General features: G+C 46.7%; 1 protein-coding gene across 1 annotated transcript; it reads right to left on the reverse strand.

Annotated features, from left to right (window-relative positions):
• Positions 1–1,882: 1,882 nt before the first annotated feature.
• OAZ2 (ornithine decarboxylase antizyme 2) lies at positions 1,883–18,217 on the reverse strand. The gene is given in 6 exon segments (XM_053593236.1): positions 1,883–3,109; positions 3,326–3,411; positions 4,205–4,380; positions 6,778–6,858; positions 6,860–6,935; positions 17,992–18,217. Coding segments are annotated over 6 exon segments (570 nt in total). The 5' UTR covers positions 18,012–18,217; the 3' UTR covers positions 1,883–2,978.
• Positions 18,218–21,167: the final 2,950 nt, after the last annotated feature.

Below are 21,167 nucleotides of genomic sequence, written 5' to 3' on the forward strand. Positions count from 1 at the left end.
TAGACTTAGTTTGCCTTTCACATCTCTCCTATCTCAACCAATCCTCAAATGTTCTACTTTCTAAGTTGCTTTTTTAACTGTAGTGCAGCCTTCAGGTACCGTATTGTATTTCTTTCCTGTCTGTGATCTTCAATAACAAAAGTTCTTTTTTTGAAAATGAAACATTAGGGCAGCGCCTGTGGCTCAAGGAGTAGGGTGCCGGTCCCATATGCTGGAGGTGGTGGGTTCAAACCTAGCCCCAGCCAAAAACCAAAGAAAATGAAACATTAGCCAAGGGCAGTGGCTCATGCTTGTAATCCTGTCACTCTGGGAGGCTGAGGTGGGAGAATCACTTGAGCTCAGAAGTTCATTCAAGACCAACCTGAGCAAGAGCAAGACCCCATCTAGCTCTACCAAAAACAGAAAAATTATTCAGGCATTGTGGCTGACACCCATATTCCCAGCCACTCTGGAGGCTGAAGCAGGAGTGCTTGAGCCCAGGAGTTTTGAGTTTGCTGTGAGCTAGGCTGAGGCCATGGCACTCTAGCCTGGGGCAACAGAATGAGACTCTATCTCAAAAAAGAGAGGAGGTGATCTTGACTGGGTGCCTGCATTTCTATTCACTCTTTTAACTCTGGCTGTATTGAAGAGGAAGCACCAACAGATGGCAGCAGAATCTCAGGCATGTAAGCATGTTTCCCATCCATTCTGCTACCTGAGGGCGGGGGGTGGGGGGGTGGAGTAAAGGACTAAGTTTTGTCTTGGTTCTTTATCTCAGTCTTGAAGATTCCTTGGGTTTGAGTTTAATATCTGAGTCCTAAACTGTCTACTGCCTTTAGGCTGCCTCTAAGAGTGATTTGCTCAGTGGAAGACATCTTTAAGCCCTGCTGATTTCAACTGAATGTCTATAGTTCCAGACTTGCTGTAATATGGGGGGGGGGGGGGATTTGGAGCTCATTTCTTTTAATGAATACCAGGTGGAGTCCAAGGTTAATTATTGACTTGGCCCAGAGTAAAAACTGAAGTAAGATCCATGAAGAACAATGTGAAAATGAGCCAAGACCCATAGCATAACTAAGGACTGCCACAGCTCAACAGTAGACAGTTATAAAGCTATAGCAGGTAGAACATCCCCTTCACTTGTAAATCACTTGGAAAAACAGAAACAAAAGGAAAAAAATACTAGTAAACCCTCAAGAAATTAAAAGAACAGAGATAAAGGGGATTCTAGCCTCCTGTAGTGTGACTGAGGGGCCAGGACACCATTATCTTAGGCCATTGGGCCCCCAAAAAGACAGAAGAACAGGGAAGGTGAATGCTACCCCCTGTAAAGGAATGTAAGTGTGAGGCAGCTCCATGCAAAAGCCAAAAGAGTTTCAGGACCCAGCCTTCTATATAAAGAACTATATAAAGAAGAGCTAAAACTTGTAGGATCCTGAGTTCAGCCTTTCCTCCAGATGAAGCAAACCTGTCTCTCCAGGGGGTTCTGGCAGTGTGTCCCAGACTCCTAGCAACCCCACTTTTGACAGTGTAATGTGGCCCCAGAGACCTTGGCCAGTTTATCTGCCCTGCTATGCTGCAGCTTTTTTCCTAAAGAACATATACCACAGGCTTTGTTCGGTTAGGCCAGGCGTCCTCAGACTTTTTAAACAGAGGGCCAATTCACTGTCCCTCAGACCGCTGGAGGGCCAGACTATAGTTTAAAAAAAAAAAAAAAACTATGAACAAATTCCTATGCACACTGCACATATCTTATTTGAAGTAAAAAACAAAACGGGAACAAATACAATTCACACCGCTTCATGTGGCCTGCGGGCCGCAGTTTGAGGACACCTGGGTTAGGCTCTTAAAACAGTAGCGATAGGAAGTTGGTCCTGGTACAGGAATAAAGAACAGACCAACCACAACTTTAAATCAGTTTATTGACACAGTAACACAACACACTTGCCTCCCTGACATCCCCATCTCCCTCACCCACTCTAGCTCTCTTCCCCTTCCTCTCCCTTATATTAGCTGTTCCATGAAAACATTCCTACCCCTAAGCCCTGCAGAGCACCGTCTCAGGCACTACTTAGAACCTGTCAGAGGAGGCAGTAAGCATTTTACTCTGCCAGCCAGAGGCATCCAGTCCCCAAGGACAGATTTCCCCCACAATTTCCAGGCCCTGAGTTGCTATTTCTCTTCCTCTCTGCTCTTTCTTTGTAACCCTAGGAAGGAGACCTTGGGGCCTGGGCCTGCAGCCAGGAGCAACTCCTGGTGGTGACTTGCAAATTGGAGTTTGGCTAGTGTTTTCTAAGGCCCAGGCACTCCCCAAAAAAACCCTGGTGGTGGGAGTAAACTTCAATGCCCCTATTTAAAATGCACTGATAACATTAACAGATTAAGCCAGCTTAACCAAATGCCAGAATAACAAACACTAAACTGTAAAGAAAGGGGGTCAGACCTGCTTACTCCAGGCCAGACACAAATGCACATAGAGAAGCCCAGGTAGAGTGTCAAAAAACAACTCAAGGACACTGCCCAGGGACTGAGAAGCCTATACTCAGGAGCCCCTGGTGTGACAGGAAGCAAAGAGAAAAAAAATACACAAATCTTAATAACCAAAACATAAAGTCCAGTAGCAGGGGAGGTGAGCTGATGGGTATTGCCATCAGCCCTCCAGGCTGTGCCCCTAGACCCAGATAGTCCCTCCCCTCTAGGCAATGTCCTTCCCTAGGCTAGATAGAGCACATCACACAGCGCAGTTTAAAAAGCTTCTAATGCCAGTTCATAAACATCTTCATTTACTATTGGTGATTACATGTGAATAATATGTTTATACTGTTCTTTATGGAAAACAATTTCAACGAGTCAACTCCCAGAACACAATAGGCAACCCTCACCCTGACCCCCTCAGCATCCTTTCCTAGACAGCAAGGGGCCCTCTCCTCTGTCCCAGGGCTGCCTAACTTCCCCTCTTCCCCCATTGTGGCTCTTGGGCAAAGCATCCTCTATGACCATTAGTCCTCATCGGACAAGTTCTGGTCCAGGGGGTAAACCATGAACATCACATCTGGCCGAGAGGGGACACAGGGATGGCCTGGATGCACAATCTCAAAGCCCAAGAAGCTGAAGGTCTTCAGGAGTGGAGCTGCAGAAAATAAAGTACAAAAAAGATTGTGATGAGAAACACAAGGGTAAGCTCAAATCAAGGGAAAACCCCAAAGATGGAATGAATAAGCAGTAAGCTTTTTACTCACCCTTGGGACAACTGACCTCCCCCCAGGACTTCCCAGAGTTTGTGAGGCTTTACATATGAGCTCCCTTTTCTCCTCCCCAGTCTGTACAGGCTGTTCTGACCCCTCACCTCTGTCTTCCCGTCCCTTCCTGAAGCAGATGAAGACATAGTTCACTTTCATCTTCTCTTCAGCAAACTCTAGCAGTGCTAACAATCTGCAAAAAGGAAAGAAACCACTCAGGCCCATTGTCACCTCCCTATATCTCACCTCCAGCTAGTACTCCCCCCACACACACACAAACACACAAGAGGCTTTTTGAGGCTTATAGTCAGCAGTATAAATACAGGAGATCCAGGGAGAAAAGAGGCCTCAGTTCAGGGAGGAAAGGAGGGGGGAAAAAAAAGCCACAGTGCCTGAGAAAAATAGAGATTCTTTATCTGAAAGTAACACTACTTATCTTCAGAAGATAAGAGTTTAGGGCCTAGAAATAGAACTTCAGGGGCCCCCAGATTGCCAAGTCTGAATCACCTGCTCCTAAGAGGAACACTCTGGGCCCTAACAGTGCCTAAAAGGATTTTCTGAAGAGGTTGGGGTCACTGAAGAGAACTCTGTCCTCAGGACTATTTCTTATACACCTAGCTGTTTGGAGAGTCTTGCCCAATCCAATGAAATCCCACTCTATCTCTGAACTTCCTGGCCTTTTGAACTGTACCACTGTATGGTGGCTGGGGGGAGGAGGAGTTACTATCTGCTAGGAAGATGAACTACAAGGTGATTAACTGGCAAGCATTTTGTTAATGTGATAATTATCTGCTTTAATTATAACCTAGAACAGGCCCGGTTTAGTGGCTAAAAATAACCTGTTACAAAATGGTATCTGCTAGAGCTAGGAAAGAAAGTACAGACTCTCCTACAAATCTATTATCCCCAATAAACATACACCCTTCTCTTGGAATGGTACCTCCTTCCCATTTGTTCCTTTCCTTTCCTAGTACTTGGCTCCTTACCCTTCTTTGCTCCCATCAGCTAATAATCCATCTGGGATTTCTACAAACAGGCTCTGGCTGGACAGGACTGCATCCCAGGAAGAGATCTTCACCTCGGTGACCTCATAATGGAAGTGGACAATGTGAGGTTTTCCATCATTCACAGGGAGGTCCTGGGTCACAGTGAGCTTCTCGTCCTGAGAAGGAAAGCAGAACAGAGGACCAGGTCACTACTCCTCTGGCCAGATCACTGGCTTCCTACCCTAGGTTGTGCTGAGAGTCCTCTTAGGTCAATCTCAGGGTAGCATGGGATAGAGGGCAGCTGATGGTGGTAAAGACCAATGTGATGGGAAGGGAAATACTTACCAAGTGTCCACTAGGTGCCGAGTACTGCGCCAGGTAGTATGAATCATCATGACAAGCACTTGGGATGGGAATTAATATCTCCGCTTTAAATCTGAGATATTGAGGCCTAAGACCAGGGGTCCTCAAACTATGGCCCACAGGCCACATGCGGCGGTGTGATTGTATTTGTTCCCATTTTGTTTTGTTACTTCAAAACAAGATATGTGCAGTGTGCACAGGAATTTGTTCATAGTCTTTTTTTAACTATAGTCTGGCCCTCCAATGGTCTGAGGGACAGTGAACTGGCCCCCGGTTTAAAAAGTTTGAGGACCCCTGTGACAATCAACTGACACAAATTAGTAAATGGCAGAGCTGAGAATGAAATGCAGGGCTTCCTGACTTGAAAACCCATGCTTTTTCTCCAATGCCACATTCTCTCCCTCTTAAAGGGAAACATCAAGGGTGGCGCCTGTGGCTCAGTGAGCAGGGCGCCGGCCCCATATACCGAGGGTGGCGGGTTCAAGCCCACCCCTGGCCAAACTACAACAACAACAACAAAAAAAAGCCAGGCGTTGCGGCGGGCGCCTGTAGTCCCAGCTACTCGGGAGGCTGAGGCAGGAGAATCGCCTAGGCCCAGGAGTTGGAGGTTGCTGTGAGCTGTGTGACGCCACAGCACTTTACCGAGGGCGATAAAGTGAAACTCTGTCTCTACAAAAAAAAAAAAAAAAAAGGGAAACATCAAAAACAAACAGAGAAGGCAGCAATGTGGAGCACAATGGTTCATGTGGCTACTCCTAGCACTCTAGGAGGCCAAGGCAGGAGGATCCCTTGAGCTCAGGAATTTGAGACCAGCCTAAGCAAAAACAAGACCTTGTCTCTGCTAAAAATTGAAAAGTTAGCTGGTCATCATGGCAGGTACCTATAGTCCCAGCTCCTCACACAACTGAGGCAGGATGATGGCTTGAACCGAAGACTTTGAGGTTGCTGTAAGCTAGGCTAAAGCCATGGGACTCTCCAGGGCAACAAAGTAAGACTCTTGTCTCAAAAATAAATAAGTAAATAAACAAACAAAATAAACAAAAAAAAAAAAACAATGAGATCTGGGCACAGCTCACATCTGTAATCCTAACACTTTTCAGAGGCCAAGGCAAGAGGATCATTTGAGCTCAAGAGTTTCAGGCTGCATTGAGCTATAATTGAGCCATTGCATGTCAGCCTGGCAACAGAGCGAGACCTTATCTCTTAAAAAAAAAAAGAACAGGGCGGCACCTGTGGCTCAGTCAGTAGGGTGCCGGCCCCATATACCGAGAGTGGCAGGTTCAAACCCGGCCCCAGCCAAACTGCAAAAACAAAAACAAAAAAAAAACAACAACAAAACACTGGGTACCCGGGTGGTGCCTGTGGCTCAGTGAGTAGGGCACTGGCCCCATATACCGAGGGTGGCAGGTTCAAACCCAGCCCCGGCCAAACTGCAACAAAAAACAATAGCTGGGCATTGTGGCGGGCGCCTGTAGTACCAGCTGCTCGGGAGGCTGAGGCAAGAGAATCGCTTAAGCCCAAGAGCTGGAGGTTGCTATGAGTTGTGATGCCACAGCACTCTACCAAGGCTGACAAAGTGAGACTGTCTCAAAAAAACAACACTAGGCATGGTGACTCATGCCTGTAATCCTAGCACTCTGGGATGCGGAGGAGGGTAGATCTCGAGCTCGCGAGTTCAAGACAAGCCTGCACAAAAGCAAGACCCCATCTCTACTAAAAATAAAAAAACTAAGACAAGACAATTGCTTGAGCCCAAGAGTTGGAGGTTGCTGTGGCACTCTACCCAGGGCAAAAACTTGAGACTCTATCTCAAAAAAAAACAGTAACAAAACACTCAAGGAAAGGATATGTGTAAGGGTTTCTCTGGAGCCCTGATCAACCATAGCCTGCTTCCAGATGGACTATAGGTGCCATTTTATCTTCCCTGGGCACAATTTCAAGAGAATAGAACTCAGTTGCTCTGCTAACCTTCCACCTCAGTCTTAGGGAAAAACTAAACCATCTGGGCCTCAATCACAGCAATTAAAAGGCAGCAAAAAATGCTGATATCCTCCCTCTAGTAATCCCAAAAAGCCACACAGCAGCCTCAGTTGAAAGAATTCTTCCCAGTCCCCCTACTGGCCTGGCCTTAAAGAACAGTGATCACTGCCCTTGAGCAACAGCCCAGTATAGTTAGGGAAGGCTCACCTTCCATCCCAGGGTCCCCTTACCTTATATATTAGAGCTGAGAGAGAAGGATCCCTGCCGCCCCCTCGCCCACCGGGGATCTTCGACAGTGGGTGAGGGGCATCAGGAGCACCACAGAGGCCCCGGAACAATGTGCCTGCAGCACTGGAGCTGGGGACAGTTACTCAAAGGCAAAATACTACTGCGAGAGAGAGAGAAGGTGAGACAATAAACAACAAGACTTGAAGATTTTAACTCAATTCCACCCAACTCCTACCTTGGCTCTCCCTAAACAAATGTTCTTTCTGTGTCTACACCACTGTCCCAATCCTTTAGCTTTAGCTTCTAGAACTACTACTACTCTCAAAGGAAACCCACCATCCTATAGAGACATGGGGAATCCCAGAGGGCCAAGGAGTCCAATTGGATATGTCTGACCAGAGTAGCACTTATCAAACATCTTCAAACAAGTCTGTGGCACTGGCAGCGAGGGACCAGAACCTGGCTTGCCCATTAGGTCTTGAGCTGCCCTCCAGTCTCTTTCCTTACCCCATCTATGCCTCAACAATTGATGTGGTAGGGTTACAAAACCTACCCAATATCAGGCTGGAGAGGAGACGCACACAGGCCCTAGGAAGTCGTGTGGACCACGTAACTGTGCTCCTGAGGAATTCCTAAAACCACTTTCCCATAGTCCCATCCCCTTTCTAAACAGAGGAACTAGAAATCACCTACGCAAATCCCTCTAGGGTTAAGAATCGGCTCAGCGCCCAGAGCACATTGGTTACGCCGCCAGCCATATACACCAAAGGCAGGTTTGAACCTGGCCTGAGCTAGCTAAACAATGACAAATACAACAAAAAAGTAGCCGGGCCTTGTGGCGGGTGCCTGTAGTCCCAGCTACTTAGGAGGCTGAGGCAAGAGAATTGCTTAAGCCAAAGAGTTTGAAGTTGCTGTGAGGTGTGCCACAGCACTCTATCGAGGGCGACAGCTTGAGACTCTTTGTCAGGGCAAAAAAAAAAAATGAAACTAAATCCAAAGATTTGACTCCCAGAGCAGACGGGCACTAGTACACAGACTATTATGATGTCTGATTTTATCCCCGGTGTGCCACCAAATGCTAGGCCTCCCTGCCCTTCTTTGCTGGTCCCTTCATGACCTGAGCGTGGTAGTTCAGGTAACACTGATGTGGTCAGAAGAGACACTCAAATGGAGGGGTTAGTGTTTTGCTGGGACAAGGTATACATGCTATAACCTGAGTAAGGAAGCCAAAAATCAGATGGACTGCAGGGGCTGCAGCTCCTTGTCGCCTCCTTACCAGCCCCCATAATTTTCAGATGGAACCAACAGAGCTCTAGATCTACCCCCACTGCCTTCTTTGAATCCAATTTAATGGCTCCTTAGGCTGAAATGTAGCTCATTCTCTGGGTCAAGGACAAGTGAAGCAGGGAAAGAGGTAAATTGTCTGTGCCTGTACACCATGACTCAGCAAGAGGCCACCCTATAGCCACAACACACCAGCCTCAGGGCAGCTGGAATGCAGTAGATACATACTGGGGTGGGAATGGGGTGCTGCTGAAGCCAGCTCACAGAACTGAGCACATCTCTTCCCAAATACATTTAATGTCCTGCTGGTAGCCTGTATCAGCCCCAAGAGGGATAGTAATTATATAACAGAAATCAGCAAATGCTATTAATCAGGGTTTTTTTTTCTTGAAAGCCAATTGTAAAACAGTATGAAATAACCATTCTTCACACTGTCCTTTGTTGTATTAGCATCTGACTGAGACACGTAGTCCAAACCCTTCACTTCTCAGCTTCTAAGTTCTGGTTCCTCAACAGAACTGGGGGCATACTTGGAAGCAGTATACTTGGAAATTTCATTGAGAAATGGATTTCCCAGGGAAGTATCTATGGGCCAGGATCTACAATCAACGTCTAGGAGTGATAACATGTCCCACCAACAGCTTCTAACAGAGAGGGCATGACAGAGGACTCTGCCACCAAATGTTTCCAAGGACAGCAGTAATTTTCTGCTAGAGACAATGAGTTATTATGATTCACCCTTCCAGGCTCGGCGACCATAGGACAGTGGTTATGGCGCCAGCCACATACACTAAGGGTGGTGGGTTCAAGCCTGGCCCGGGCCTACTAAACAACAACTGCGGGGCAGCACCTGTGGCTCAGTGAGTAGGGCGCCGGCCCCATATGCTGAGGGTGGTGGGTTCAAACCCAGCCCCGGCCAAACTGCAACAACAACAAAAAAAAATAGCCGGGCCTTGTGGCGGGTGCCTGTAGTCCCACCTGCTCGGGAGGCTGAGGCAAGAGAATCGCGTAAGCCCAAGAGTTAGAGGTTGCCGTGAGCCTTGTGACGCCATGGCATTCTACCCAAGGGCGGTACAGTCAGACTCTGTCTCTACAAAAAAAAAAAAAAAAAAAACAACTGCAACCAAAAACTAGCCAGGCATTGTGGCAAGCACCTGTAGTCCCAGCTACTTGGGAGGCTGAGGCAAGAGAATTGCTTAGGCCCAAGAGTGTGAGGTTGCTGTGAGCTGTGACACCACTGCACTCTACCGAGGGTGACATAGTGAGACTGTCTCAAAAAAAAAAAAATAGATTCACCCTTGCAATGTATTAAAGGGCAAAATAATAGTATCCAGACTAGAAAGAATAAGGGTGGGAGTTCCCCAAGGGCACACACCATCCACGTAATGTGATATCCTTCTCATTCCCCAGTGACCATGTCTGGCCTATATTGAGGTTCCTGCTGAGGCACCAGGAACCCTGGTGGACCCCTGGTGCAGAAGAAGGTGGCTTACTTCTGTTGGCCAATGGAGCTACCCAAGAAAAGAGCAACCCCACTCTGGGATAAATAGATATTACTTTCTAATACAAGGAACACTACCTAAATTCACAAAATAACCATTATCACCAGGGCCTTTGAATTTCTGGTGCTAGACTCCTATTTCCAAAGAAATTATTGCTCAAATAACCTTTAGATGAGTGAACTACATTCTATCTCTGCCCTGCATTCCAACCACCATCTTGATTCTTAACTAATTTTTACTTGCAAATGACAGAAGCAATGGGGCCAACCCACTGAAAAAATCAGAATAAAGTGGGTTTTTTTTAGTCCTAAATCTGATAGTCTTCCTAGAAATAATCCCTGAGGCCTGCCCTATGAGTTTAGTGATATTTTATGTGATACTTATTTCTTTAAGCAAGTCAAAATTAGCAGGGGCTTGTGATATTTCTGGTTTCCTGATCTCTCTCCTCAAATGCAAGTCTACACCATGGTAACAAATCATTTGCTTCCACACTCTCACACAAATGGATCTTGGAGACTCTTTGCTCCTCCCCCACAAATTCTGCACAAGATAGTAAGTGCATAGCTGGGTGCAGTGGCTCATGCCTGTAATCCACTTAGCACTTTGGGAGACTGAGGCAGGAGGATTTCTTGAGGCCAAGAGTTCAAGATCAGCCTGAGACAGAGCAAGTTCCCATCTCTACAAAAAATAGAAAAATTAGCTGGGTGTGGTGGTAGGTGCCTGTAGTACCAGTTATTCAGGGGGGTAAGGGGAAAGAAGAACTCAAACTCAGGAATTCCATGTTGCAGTGAGCAATGACAACGCCACTGCATTGTAGCCCAGGCAACAGAGTGAGACTCTATCTTGGAAATTAAAGAGAAAAAAGAAAACAAAAAAGCACGTGTGTGTTGTGAATGAGTGTGGGATCCAGTTCCAGTCCCCTAAGAGAAACAGCTAGGGTTTGGGATAAACTTAGTATACAGTTGATCATGATAATTATCTTTATCATTTATATAAAGCACCTGTTGTTATTTTCTCTGAATGGCCAATTGTTTCTCTTCTAAAGAAAACCTTATTATCATTTCTGAAATGAGAAGGGGAGGAGCATGGATACAGATGTGGTAGTTAAAGAAATTAAGGGATATGAAATTGCCCAGCAATGACCTCTTTTTTTTTTTAGAGACAGAGTCTCACTTTATGGCCCTCGGTAGAGTGCCGTGGACTCACACAGCTCACAGCAACCTCCAACTCCTGGGCTTAAGCCATTCTCTTGCCTCAGCCTCCCGAGTAGCTGGGACTACAGGGCAATGACCTCCTTTAATAATGTCTTTAGTGTTCAAATGGTACTGTGGCAAGACATGCCACCAAACTTCATTAGGAACAGAGAAATTGTGGAAGAATTTAAGCACAAGAGAAAATAACTTCTAAACACAAGTCTTCCTGTTATAAGATCCAAACAGGTCAGGTTTCATGACCAGTTTAGTCTTGTTTGTTTGTTTTGAGACAGAGTCTCACTATGTCGCCCTTGGTAGAGTGCAGTGATGTCACAGCTCACACCAACCTCACACTCTTGGGCTTAAGTGATTCTCTTGCCTCAGCCTCCCAAGTAGCTGGGACTATAGGCGCCCATCAAAACGCCCGGCTCTTTTTTGTTGCAGTTGTTGTCGTTTAGCTGGCCCAGGCCGGGTTCAAACCCACCACCCTCGGTGTATGTGGCTGGCGCCCTAACCACTGTGCTACCGGCGCCGAGCCACAGTCTTGTTTTTAACTGACTGATGCCAAGAATCCTTCCTTACATCCTGTGACTCCACTGGGGGGGGGGGGGCATGGTTTAATCTCTACCATTAAAAGGATGATTTAAGAAGCTCAGTCCAAAGGCTGAAAAGATCAGACTGATTAAGGAGAATCAAATGTAGCAGACTGAACCCAAACAACCAGCTGGGCTGGTCCTGCTTTTGGAGAAGAAAAAAACATACCATGCTGGAAATGAAGGTATCAGGTATCCAACATGCAAGGCAATTCGGAAGAGAGATGGAAGATTAGAGCTGATCTGTGGTGCCTTTTATTTCCTCAGTTGTTATAGGACATGTCCTCGGAAACACTCCTTAGGATACATAAGAGTGCTAGCAACATATCACATCCTGCTGCTCCTAATTTAAAGTGTCTGTGGAACTACTGTCTGAATTCCCCTCAGCCAGTTATGGGGGTTTTTTTGTTTTTTGTTTGTTTGTTTGTTTGTTTTGAGACAGAGTCCCACTATGTCACCCTTGGTAGAGTGCCATGGCGTCACAGCTCATAGCAACCTCAAACTCTTGGGCTTAAGTGATTCTCTTGCCTCAACCTCCCAAGCAGTGGGGACTACAGGTGCCCCCACAATGCCCGGTGATTTTTTTGTTTCAGTTGTCATTGCTGTTTAACTGGCCGAAGCCAGGCTCGAACCCACCAGCCTTGGTGCATGTGGCTGGCGCTGCAACCACTGTGCTACAGGTGCCGAGCCAGCCGGTTATAGTATTTCACACACTGGCTACTGATAGGCAGTGTATGCAGCAGATATATTACTCAGAAATGTTGATGGTAAGTCAAATTTTTGCAATTTAAATTTTTTTTTGAGACAGTCTTACTTTGTCACCCTCAGTAGAGTGCCATAGCATCAGCTCACAGCAACCTTCAAATGATTCTCTTGCCTCAGCCTCCCAAGTAGCTGGACTATAGGCACCTGCTACAATGCCTGACTATTTTTAGAGGCGGAGTCTCGCTCTGGCTCAGGCTGGTCTCGAACCTGTGAGCTCAGGCAGTCCACCCACCTCAACCTCCCAGAGTGCTACTACGCCCTGCCCGTAATTCCTTTTTTTTTTTTTTTTTTTGAGAAAAGAGTCTCACTTTGTCCACCCTGGTAGAGAGCTGTGGCATCACAGCTCACCATAACTTCAAACTCTTGGGCTCAAGTGATTCTCTTGCCTCAGCGTCCCAAGTAGCTGGGAATACAGGCACCTGCCACAACACCCAGCTATTTTTATTTTTATTTATTTATTTATTTATTTTGTAGAGACAGAGTCTCACTTTGCTGCCCTCAGTAGAGTGCTGTGGTGTCACAGCTCACAGCAACCTCCAGCTCTTGGGCTTAGGCGATTCTCTTGCCTCAGCCTCAGGAGTAGCTGGGACTACAGGCGCCCGCCATGATGCCTGGCTATTTTTTGTTGCAGTTTGACAGGGGCCAGGTTCGAACCTGCCACCCTCAGTATATGGGGCCTGGCACGCTACTCACTGAGCCAGAGGCGCTGCCTTTTAAAAAAAAATTTTTTTTTAACACCCAGCTATTTTTAGAGACACTGTCTCACTCTTGCTCAAGCTGGTCTCAAACCCATGAGCTCAGTAATCTACTTGTCTTGGCCTCCCAGAGTGCTAGGATTACAAGTGTGAGCTGGCCTTACATTTGCAGTATTCTATATTCATTTCCCTCTTTGAACCTCTTGACCCATTCAGGTCTCAGGCCCTACCTCATAGAACACCCAGGGTCCCCTCACACAGGCTGCTTTTACCCTGAGATTAGGAAATGTCTCTCATGACTAATCCCTACAAAGCAGGGGGGATGCCATCACACTTAGCAAAAAAGAAATAGGAAGAAAGGTGGGAGGTGATGGCCACCTCCAGTCTACTAGTGTCACCATAGAGGCTAATTTCCAGCTGCCAATTCCCCTTCCTCTGAGAAAGGGCCCTGGGCAGATGCCAGGCATAAATCATTTCACTAGTGGTGCTCTGCATTCCAAAGGGAGTCTTCCTGCTAAGCATAATAATAATACAAAAATGACATCACTACTCTGAATCATAGGCTAAAAGCAATATTGCATGTTGGTTGATTCTCCACAAGAAACACACTTACAGCAGTAGCTAGAATATCTGTGCCTCTGAGGTTTGCTTATCTGTCACTCTTCTGACAAAGGTAAGCACAATCACATATGCTACTGGAGAGCTAGGTAATTAAGCTTTAATACAAGATCTCACTTTTGGGCAGCACCTGTGGCTCAAAGGAGTAGTGCGCCGGCCCCATATGCTGGAGGTGGCAGGTTCAAGCCCAGCCCCTGCCAAAAACTGCAAAAAAAAAAGAAAAGATCTCACTTTTACATATTGAGTACCTCAATCTAGTTTATATAGGAAGCTCATCACACAGGTCCAGCCTCTTTTCCCAGGATAGAATTACTTCTTTGTTTATATAGTATTAAAGGCCTAGGAAATTTTCTTAAGGCTTAACTTATACAAAGCATTTCATGCTGTTGCTGCTGCTACCAACAGGAAACTACCTGTTTTGTTCACCTGAAGTAACAAAATTCTTGCTCATCTACTTGGCCATTTCTGGTCTATAGCTTTTAATTAGGCTTCATAGCCTTCAGAATCATAGCGCCAACTTGAATCAACACTGCATACTGTTTCAAAAAGGGATGAATTACTAGGATTTTTTTCTAGAAATGCACATTTGTAACATCCCTCTAACCCACTCCTCAGTCCCCTTTTTGTATTTATGAGCATCTCTGAGGCTAAATTTGGATTTCTTGGCAAAATGAGGAATTTCTATTATTAGTCGCACTGCTTTCTGAAGTATACCTCCAAGTTTGAGGGGATTCCTGACCAGGAGTTTCTTTCTTTCTCTCTCTCTTCCTCTCTCTGTAGAGTGATGTTGCTTTCCTCGGATTTAAACCTTATGTTCAAAAAACATAATAATAAAGGTGCTCATGCTTGTGTCTTCTCCCCCTACCATCAGGAATTTTGACATTTTAGAGGTACCAAACAGAACAAAACTGGAAAGGAAGAGTCTTGTTTTCAAAACATACTGCAACTATTTCTTCCAGGAAACCAAGCCTCCACCTCCTGAGTTTTTCACCGGAGCCAGAGAAGCTGAAAATCCCATCCCCCACTCCAGCCAGTTCCCCGCTCTGCGGATACAAAACACCAAGAACTCTCACTGGGAAGAACGTTCGGCTCTTACAGAATCCCTAGTTAAGGCTCTACCAGGATTTCTTCTAGAAAGTTAGGGGCAGGCTGAGGAAGCTGGGAAACATGCTATGGAAAAAGGATTGCCATAACTCGATGAAACCAGACACCCTGCACACACCACCCCACCCCCAGGCCAAACTGGAGAAGCCCAATCCAAGGCCTAGCTCCTGCCCAACCCAGGCAGCCAGTTGGCTCCTCCCTCCACCTGCCTTTCACAGTCAATCCCCTCAAATTACCAACACAATAGGCAGAGTCTAGGAAACAAGCAAGCCTGTTTTACCACTTCAGGAGCTGGAAAAGAACCTCCAAATTAAGCTAACCCAACCCCCTCTATTTACATGTGAGCTCACAGGCTAAGCCAGAACTAGAACTCAAGTCTTTCAGAAAGTCTTCACAGCTGGTGAAGGCCTTTATGTGTTAGTCTCAAGTGCTCAACTCCTAGGGCTTAGCCTGCAAAAGACTTGGTTGGCATCTAAACCACCTCAGTCCAGAGCACTGCAGAGAACCACTGAGACCACTCTACCTTCCAACATCCACTGCAGAGACAAACTTAAAAACAGAAATCCACCTCACATACACCTTAAGTAGGTTTTGGTGCAGGTTCTCTTTCTTCCTCCACCCCTGTACTTCATCCTGCCCTCATACCTGCCACCAATCCTCAGCACACATAGCTGTCTTCACTGTAAGTAACACCTTTTGAATCCAGCACTATCCAGATATATACCCACCTCCACCTCCTCAGCTCCAGAGGGGCTGAGTTAGAGAAGATGAAATAAAGGGGATAAGGCAAAGGCAGGCAGACAGAGTCTTGGCAAAGGAAAATCTAACAATGGCATGGGACTGTAGGTAAACAGGGATTGGGAGGCAGGGATAATGGTTCAAGTAAGATACAACAAACCTGAAAATGAGGAGTGTTCTACATGTAGAAAAAAAATGGGCATAGGGGACTAGAGAAGAGTCCTGAGACTTGAGGAAAGAAAATGGCTAACGGCTGAGAACTGAGTACTTGGAGAATTTAACAGGCTGTTGCAGGGATCTTGGGAACTTCTGAATAGTACCTGAAGAAAGACTAAGAAGTTCCTGAAGATGATTAGGCCCATTTGTCAGTAGGGAAAGGATAGACACCCACTAAAGGAATATGATGGGAAAGTCTGAGGCCTTCTGGGAGAGAGGAGGCAGTATTTTTCAAGCCTGAATGTGCGTTATAAAGAATTACCTGGTCAGCTTTAAAAATATATGCTAATGACCAAGCCACCTAGGCCAATTAAACCAATCTTTGAATGTGAGGCTCAGATAATTGATTTTCCAAGTGTGCAGCCAGGGTTAAGAAACACTGAGATACAAGAAAAGTTGAAAACCCAGCTGGAGTATTTAAGGATGGTGCTGCTAAACAAGTGGGAAAGTTAAGAGACCATTTTAGTGAGAAGGGAGCCCAAGTTCAAGAAGAATCTTGAGTGTCAGTTACAGCCTTATATGAAGAAAAGCAATAAGGATATGAAACTTAGTAAATGTAGAATATAAATGTCTTAACACAATAACTAAGAAAATGCCAGGAAAGCTGTTAACCAGTGTGATGAAAATGCGTCAAATGGTCTATAAAACCAGTGTATGGTGCCCCATGATCGCATTAATGTACACAGCTATGATTTAATAAAAAAAAGAAAAAGAAAAAGAAAAGCAATAAGGAAGGGTATGTTTGTAAGGATAACTAAAGTAGTTCTGGATAGACCATGGCACAATCTAAGGAAGATTTATGGGGAATGGATCTGTAAAATAATGAGACCCAAATGAGAGGCAGAGGCCATAAGGCCAAATCTAGGGACAAAAGGTCTGGTGTGGGGAACTAATGAGCTTCAGACATGTTTTGGAGGGGACAGCAACAAATCTAGGGAAAAAATGAGGAAGAGAATTAGGTCTAAACTGTAAACAGAAGCCATTCTGATTTATAAGGAGCAACTGGGGTTGGAAATTGTGGGGGATCAGGAAATTACACAGCAGTCAAAGAGTGTTTGAGGCAAAAATATGGGCTATCATTGAGGGAAGGATGGGTGAGATGAGCTGTCTTGGAGCATAAGAGCAGCATAGAGAAAGGAAAACTAACTAATTCTCCCTAGCCTGAACAGGGGAAAAGATATACAATGCAAGTTTAGAAAATCACTGGTGCTGCTGGGGCGGCGCCTGTGGCTCAGTGAGTAGGGCGCCGGCCCCATATGCTGAGGGTGGCAGGTTCAAACCCAGCCCCGGCCAAACTGCAACAAAAAAATAGCCGGGTGCTGTGGCGGGCACCTGTAGTCCCAGCTACTCGGGAGGCTGAGGCAAGAGAATCGCTTAAGCCCAGGAGCTGGAGGTAGCTGTGAGCTGTGTGATGCCACGGCACTCTACTGAGGGCCATAAAGTGAGACTCTGTCTCTACAAAAAAAAAAGAAAATCACTGGTGCTGTTTTAGAAGGATGTGCAGCCTTCCTCTCTAATTAATGGGGGCAAGGCTGGAGTCTGGTTTTGCTGGAGGAAACTGTGAAGGCCCCATGTCCAGAATATAAAGCCTGATTTGAAGGCACCGAAGGTACAGGGAAAGGGGTTCACTGGAAACGGGCTGGCCTGAGTTATGTCATCTAATTGTTTAAAGATGGAGTTCAGTTAAGATGGGAAAGATAAAGAGCAAAGATGAGTTCCATTTGAGAGTAAGTGTTTAAAGGGTAGAAGTGTTTAGGAGAATGCTGGGGGAACACCATTAGGGACAAAGGATGGAGGAAGGAAGCAAATCCAAAGTGTTTAATGAAAGGAATGACTTTGGGAGGCTAGGAAAGTGGGGCCTAAATGGAAGAGGGGTGTAGAGGGGGGGAAGGCAGGGAGAAGATGAAGCTGGAGTGAGGGCCCAAGGGAGGGCTGGTATCAGTGTAAAGATTACTAGGCCTGAGAAGAACGAAATGAGGTGATGAGTGGGGGGATTGGGTCCACTTGAGACCTCAAGGATGGAGCTTGACTTGGGGTGGCAGGGACAGTGATAAGAGGAGTCGGAAGGAGGGGTGCAGTTTTCATTTGGGAGGGGATTCTAAGGGAAGGGCTAAGTGACTTAATGGGGGAGTAAGAAAGATGTAGAGAGGATGGGAAACAATCTGGGGCATCCGGATGCGGGAAAGAGCTCAGTCTGGGGAATGAACATCGTTCGGCAGAGCTGAAGAAAAAAGGAGACCTGACTGGAAGGTTGGGTCCCGCTTTATGGGGGTTTAGAGGAGGAGGCCCGAATGAGGGGGATGGGCCGGGCTGGAGGGAGGGGGGTAAAGGACGGAAGAAGCCCAGTGCGGGGACGAAGCTCAGAGTGGGGTGGCTAACATGGGGAAGGGGCTCAGTGGGTGCGGATGGGGCTCAGTGGAGGGGGCAGGAGTTGACTGGGGGAGGGGAAGAGTCTTCTAAAGCAGATGAGAGGAGGATGGGGGCGGGGAGCCTGGGCCGGGCCGTTACCTGTCCTGGGTGTTTATCATCCTCGGCGGCTCTGCTCAGGGTGGGAGGAGGCGGCGCAGGGAATGGGTAGGTGGATGACTGGGTGGGTGTGGGGTCGCGCGCGCGGGGCCGATCTCTGCGGGCTAAGTCCCTGTCAGGCCGCGGGCCGAGAGCCCTCCTCCTGCCTCAGCGAGCGCCTGCCTCCAACTGACCCTCCCCGGCCGCCGCCGCCGCCGCCGCCGCAACCGCCCCGCCCCCGAGTGCTCATCTGCATAGCCCCACCCCAGCGCCGCGCGGTGTCCTGGGAAACTGGGGCCCACAACAAAGGGCAAAGCACCACCCCTCCTCGGCGCAGGCGCAGCTGGGGCAGTATCCGGAAACGGAGTCGGGGGTCAGAATTGAGGGCCGCGTTTGGTGGAGGCTGTGGCCAAGGCAGTGGCTAAGAGTGCAGCTTCGCCTGCACGGCCCTAGAGGTGTGCTGGTTTTTTCGAAGGGTTTTCTGTGAGGATTGACCCAATCTAGTCCTCTTACCTACTTGTTGGTGTGGGGTCAAGCAGGCCTATGCTTTTGTAGGCCCTAGGAGGATAGTCATTAAACAAAACAAAATAAGAAATCTAAAAGTATTACACACATATTAGCACTATTCGCAGTATGAGAACAGGCCCACAAATCTCAATTACCTCAGCTTACTGTAATGCAGATCAATAACCTCAGCTGTCGGCTGAGATAAACAATCTCAGCATCCTGAAGACACATCTCAATGGACACATGGTCAAGGCTCCAGTGACTTGCTCATGGTCATTGAAGCCAGATCTCTATAGACGGTGATTACAGGCACATCACAGTAGTCAGGTGGAAGTCATCAATAACTTGTCCACAGTCACTAGCTCTCAGTCAATGCGGGTAACTTCTAGCAATCATGCAAGGTTACTAGTTCACTGACAACCGCTCGCTGTCTATCCTTCCTGGTCCGTATAACACATTTGTGCCAGAAGGTCATAGTCACTGGTGCACAGATCCCTCAGATCACAGTTGTTGCAGGTCACAATCACAGGCACTGTAACACAATCATCAAAGCCCCCTACTCTCTGTTCACAGCCACCTTAGATCATAGTTGCGGTCACCTCAAATTACATTCATTCGTGTATTCAACAAATAATTACTAAGCAGCTACTTACTATGTGCTTCTGCTTCAGGCAAGTATTAAAGAATCCAAAATACTCAATGATCAACTAGACAAGGTTCCTGCCTTAGATGTCACAATCTGGTCAGAGGGAGAGACACAGAGGCCATCACAATACAAAGTAATGCTCAATCTTAGGGATGCCACGGAGAAAGTAACTGGGATTAAGGGACTGCTTCAGAGAAAGGATGATAACTCTGAGAAAGGGTGATGCTCCAGATCAGAGGTCACTATGATTTTTGGTTCCTAATAGCCTCAAATCACAAAGTCCCACAACAGAGCCATAATTACTTCACAAACAACACGTTTTTGCTTTTTGGGTGATGGGGGTGCAGAGACAGAAGAAAGTTTGAAGGCGGGCATAGTGGCTCACGCCTATTATCCTAAACACTCTGGGGGACCAAGGTAGGTGGATTGCCTGAGCTCACAGGTTCGAGGCTATCCTAAGCCAGAGAGACCTGGTCTCTAAAAATAGCTAGACATGGCAGGTGCCTGTAGTCCCAGCTGCTTGGGAGGATGAGGCAAGAGAATCGCTTGAGCCCAACAGTTGGAGGTTACTGTGAGCTATGATGCCACAGCACTCTACTGAGGGTGACAAAGTGAGACTCTGTCTCCGGAAAAAAAGAGAGAGAAGAAAGTTTGAAGCTGCCAAGCAAAGTCTTTTTTAGCAAATTAAAGTGGTAAATGATACCAGAAGTCCCATACTCTGGCTCACATTAAAATCCTCTGCCTTGGCTCTGCGTCCATAGCTCAGAAGTTAAGGTGCCAGCCACGTACTCCAGAGCTGGTGAGTTTGAACCCAGCCTGGGCCTGCTAAACAAACAAACAACAACAAAATAGCTGGGCATTGTGGCAGCTATAGTCCCAGCTGCTTGGGAGACTGAAACGAGAGAATCGCTTGAGCCCAAGAGTTTGAGGTGGCTTGTGAGCTGTGACGCCACAGCAGTCTACCAAATGTGACAAAGTGAGACTCTGTCTCAGAAAAAAAAAAATCCTTTGCCTTGTCCCCTCAGCTATCCCTATCTACTCTTCCAAATTCAAGCCAGGTATGTTCTTAAATTAGTACCTAGCAGAATTGGACAATTAACCCTATCCTAATCTTCCTTATCTCATAGTCCCAGAGACCTGGGCAATCCTCCTGGTCCTCAAAGAGAGTGGGGATGCCTCGCTTCTGCCAGCCCATCCCCAAACAAGTAACCTTTTGTCCTGAAGGGAAGTTTCTGACCAGTTGGTTAGCAAATATAGAGAATTCACTATGTCAACGATAGCGGTCATTTATTGAACATCATGAAAAACTGCTCATTTTTACAGCTTTCCATCCCCAATTTACAGATGAAAAGAATTCATCCTCAGGGAGGCTTATTCTGTCAGCTAATATTTATTGAGGGTCTATCTAATACCAACAAAGTTAATCTGCATTCTATAATTCCAAGCTGTTAAGTGGTGGAGTTGGAATTCAGACTTAGGGTTATCTGAATTCACATGGTGGAAGAGTCAAAAACTCTAGGCCACAGATTGCTGTTTAAAAGAGTGGCCACCTGGGGCAGCACCTGTGGCTCAGTGAGTAGGGCGCCAGCCCCATATGCCAAGGGTGGTGGGTTCAAACCCAGCCCCGGCCAAACTGCAACAACAACAACAAAAAAAAAAATAGCCCAGCTGCTCGTGAGGCTGAGGCAAGAGAATCACGTAAGCCCAAGAGCTGGAGGTTGCTGTGAGCCGTGTGACACCACGGCACTCTACCGAGGGCAGTAAAGTGAGACTCTGTCTCTACAAAAAAAAAAAAAAGAGTGGGCACCTGATAGATGCTTGTCCATCAAGTGAAAAATTCACAAAAATGGGGGGCCCCTGCCTCTAACCTGTACTATCCAATGTGATAGAAATAAAGTTTATTTATTTATTTAGAGAGACAGAATCTCACTATGTCGCCCTCGGTAGAGTGCTGTGGCGTTACAGTTCACAGCAACCTCAAACTCTCGGGCTTAAGAGCAGGCTTTCTTTTTTTTTATTTTTGCAG

This window comes from Nycticebus coucang, chromosome 6 (genome assembly GCF_027406575.1).
Source record: "Nycticebus coucang isolate mNycCou1 chromosome 6, mNycCou1.pri, whole genome shotgun sequence".
Lineage (NCBI taxonomy): Eukaryota > Metazoa > Chordata > Mammalia > Primates > Lorisidae > Nycticebus > Nycticebus coucang.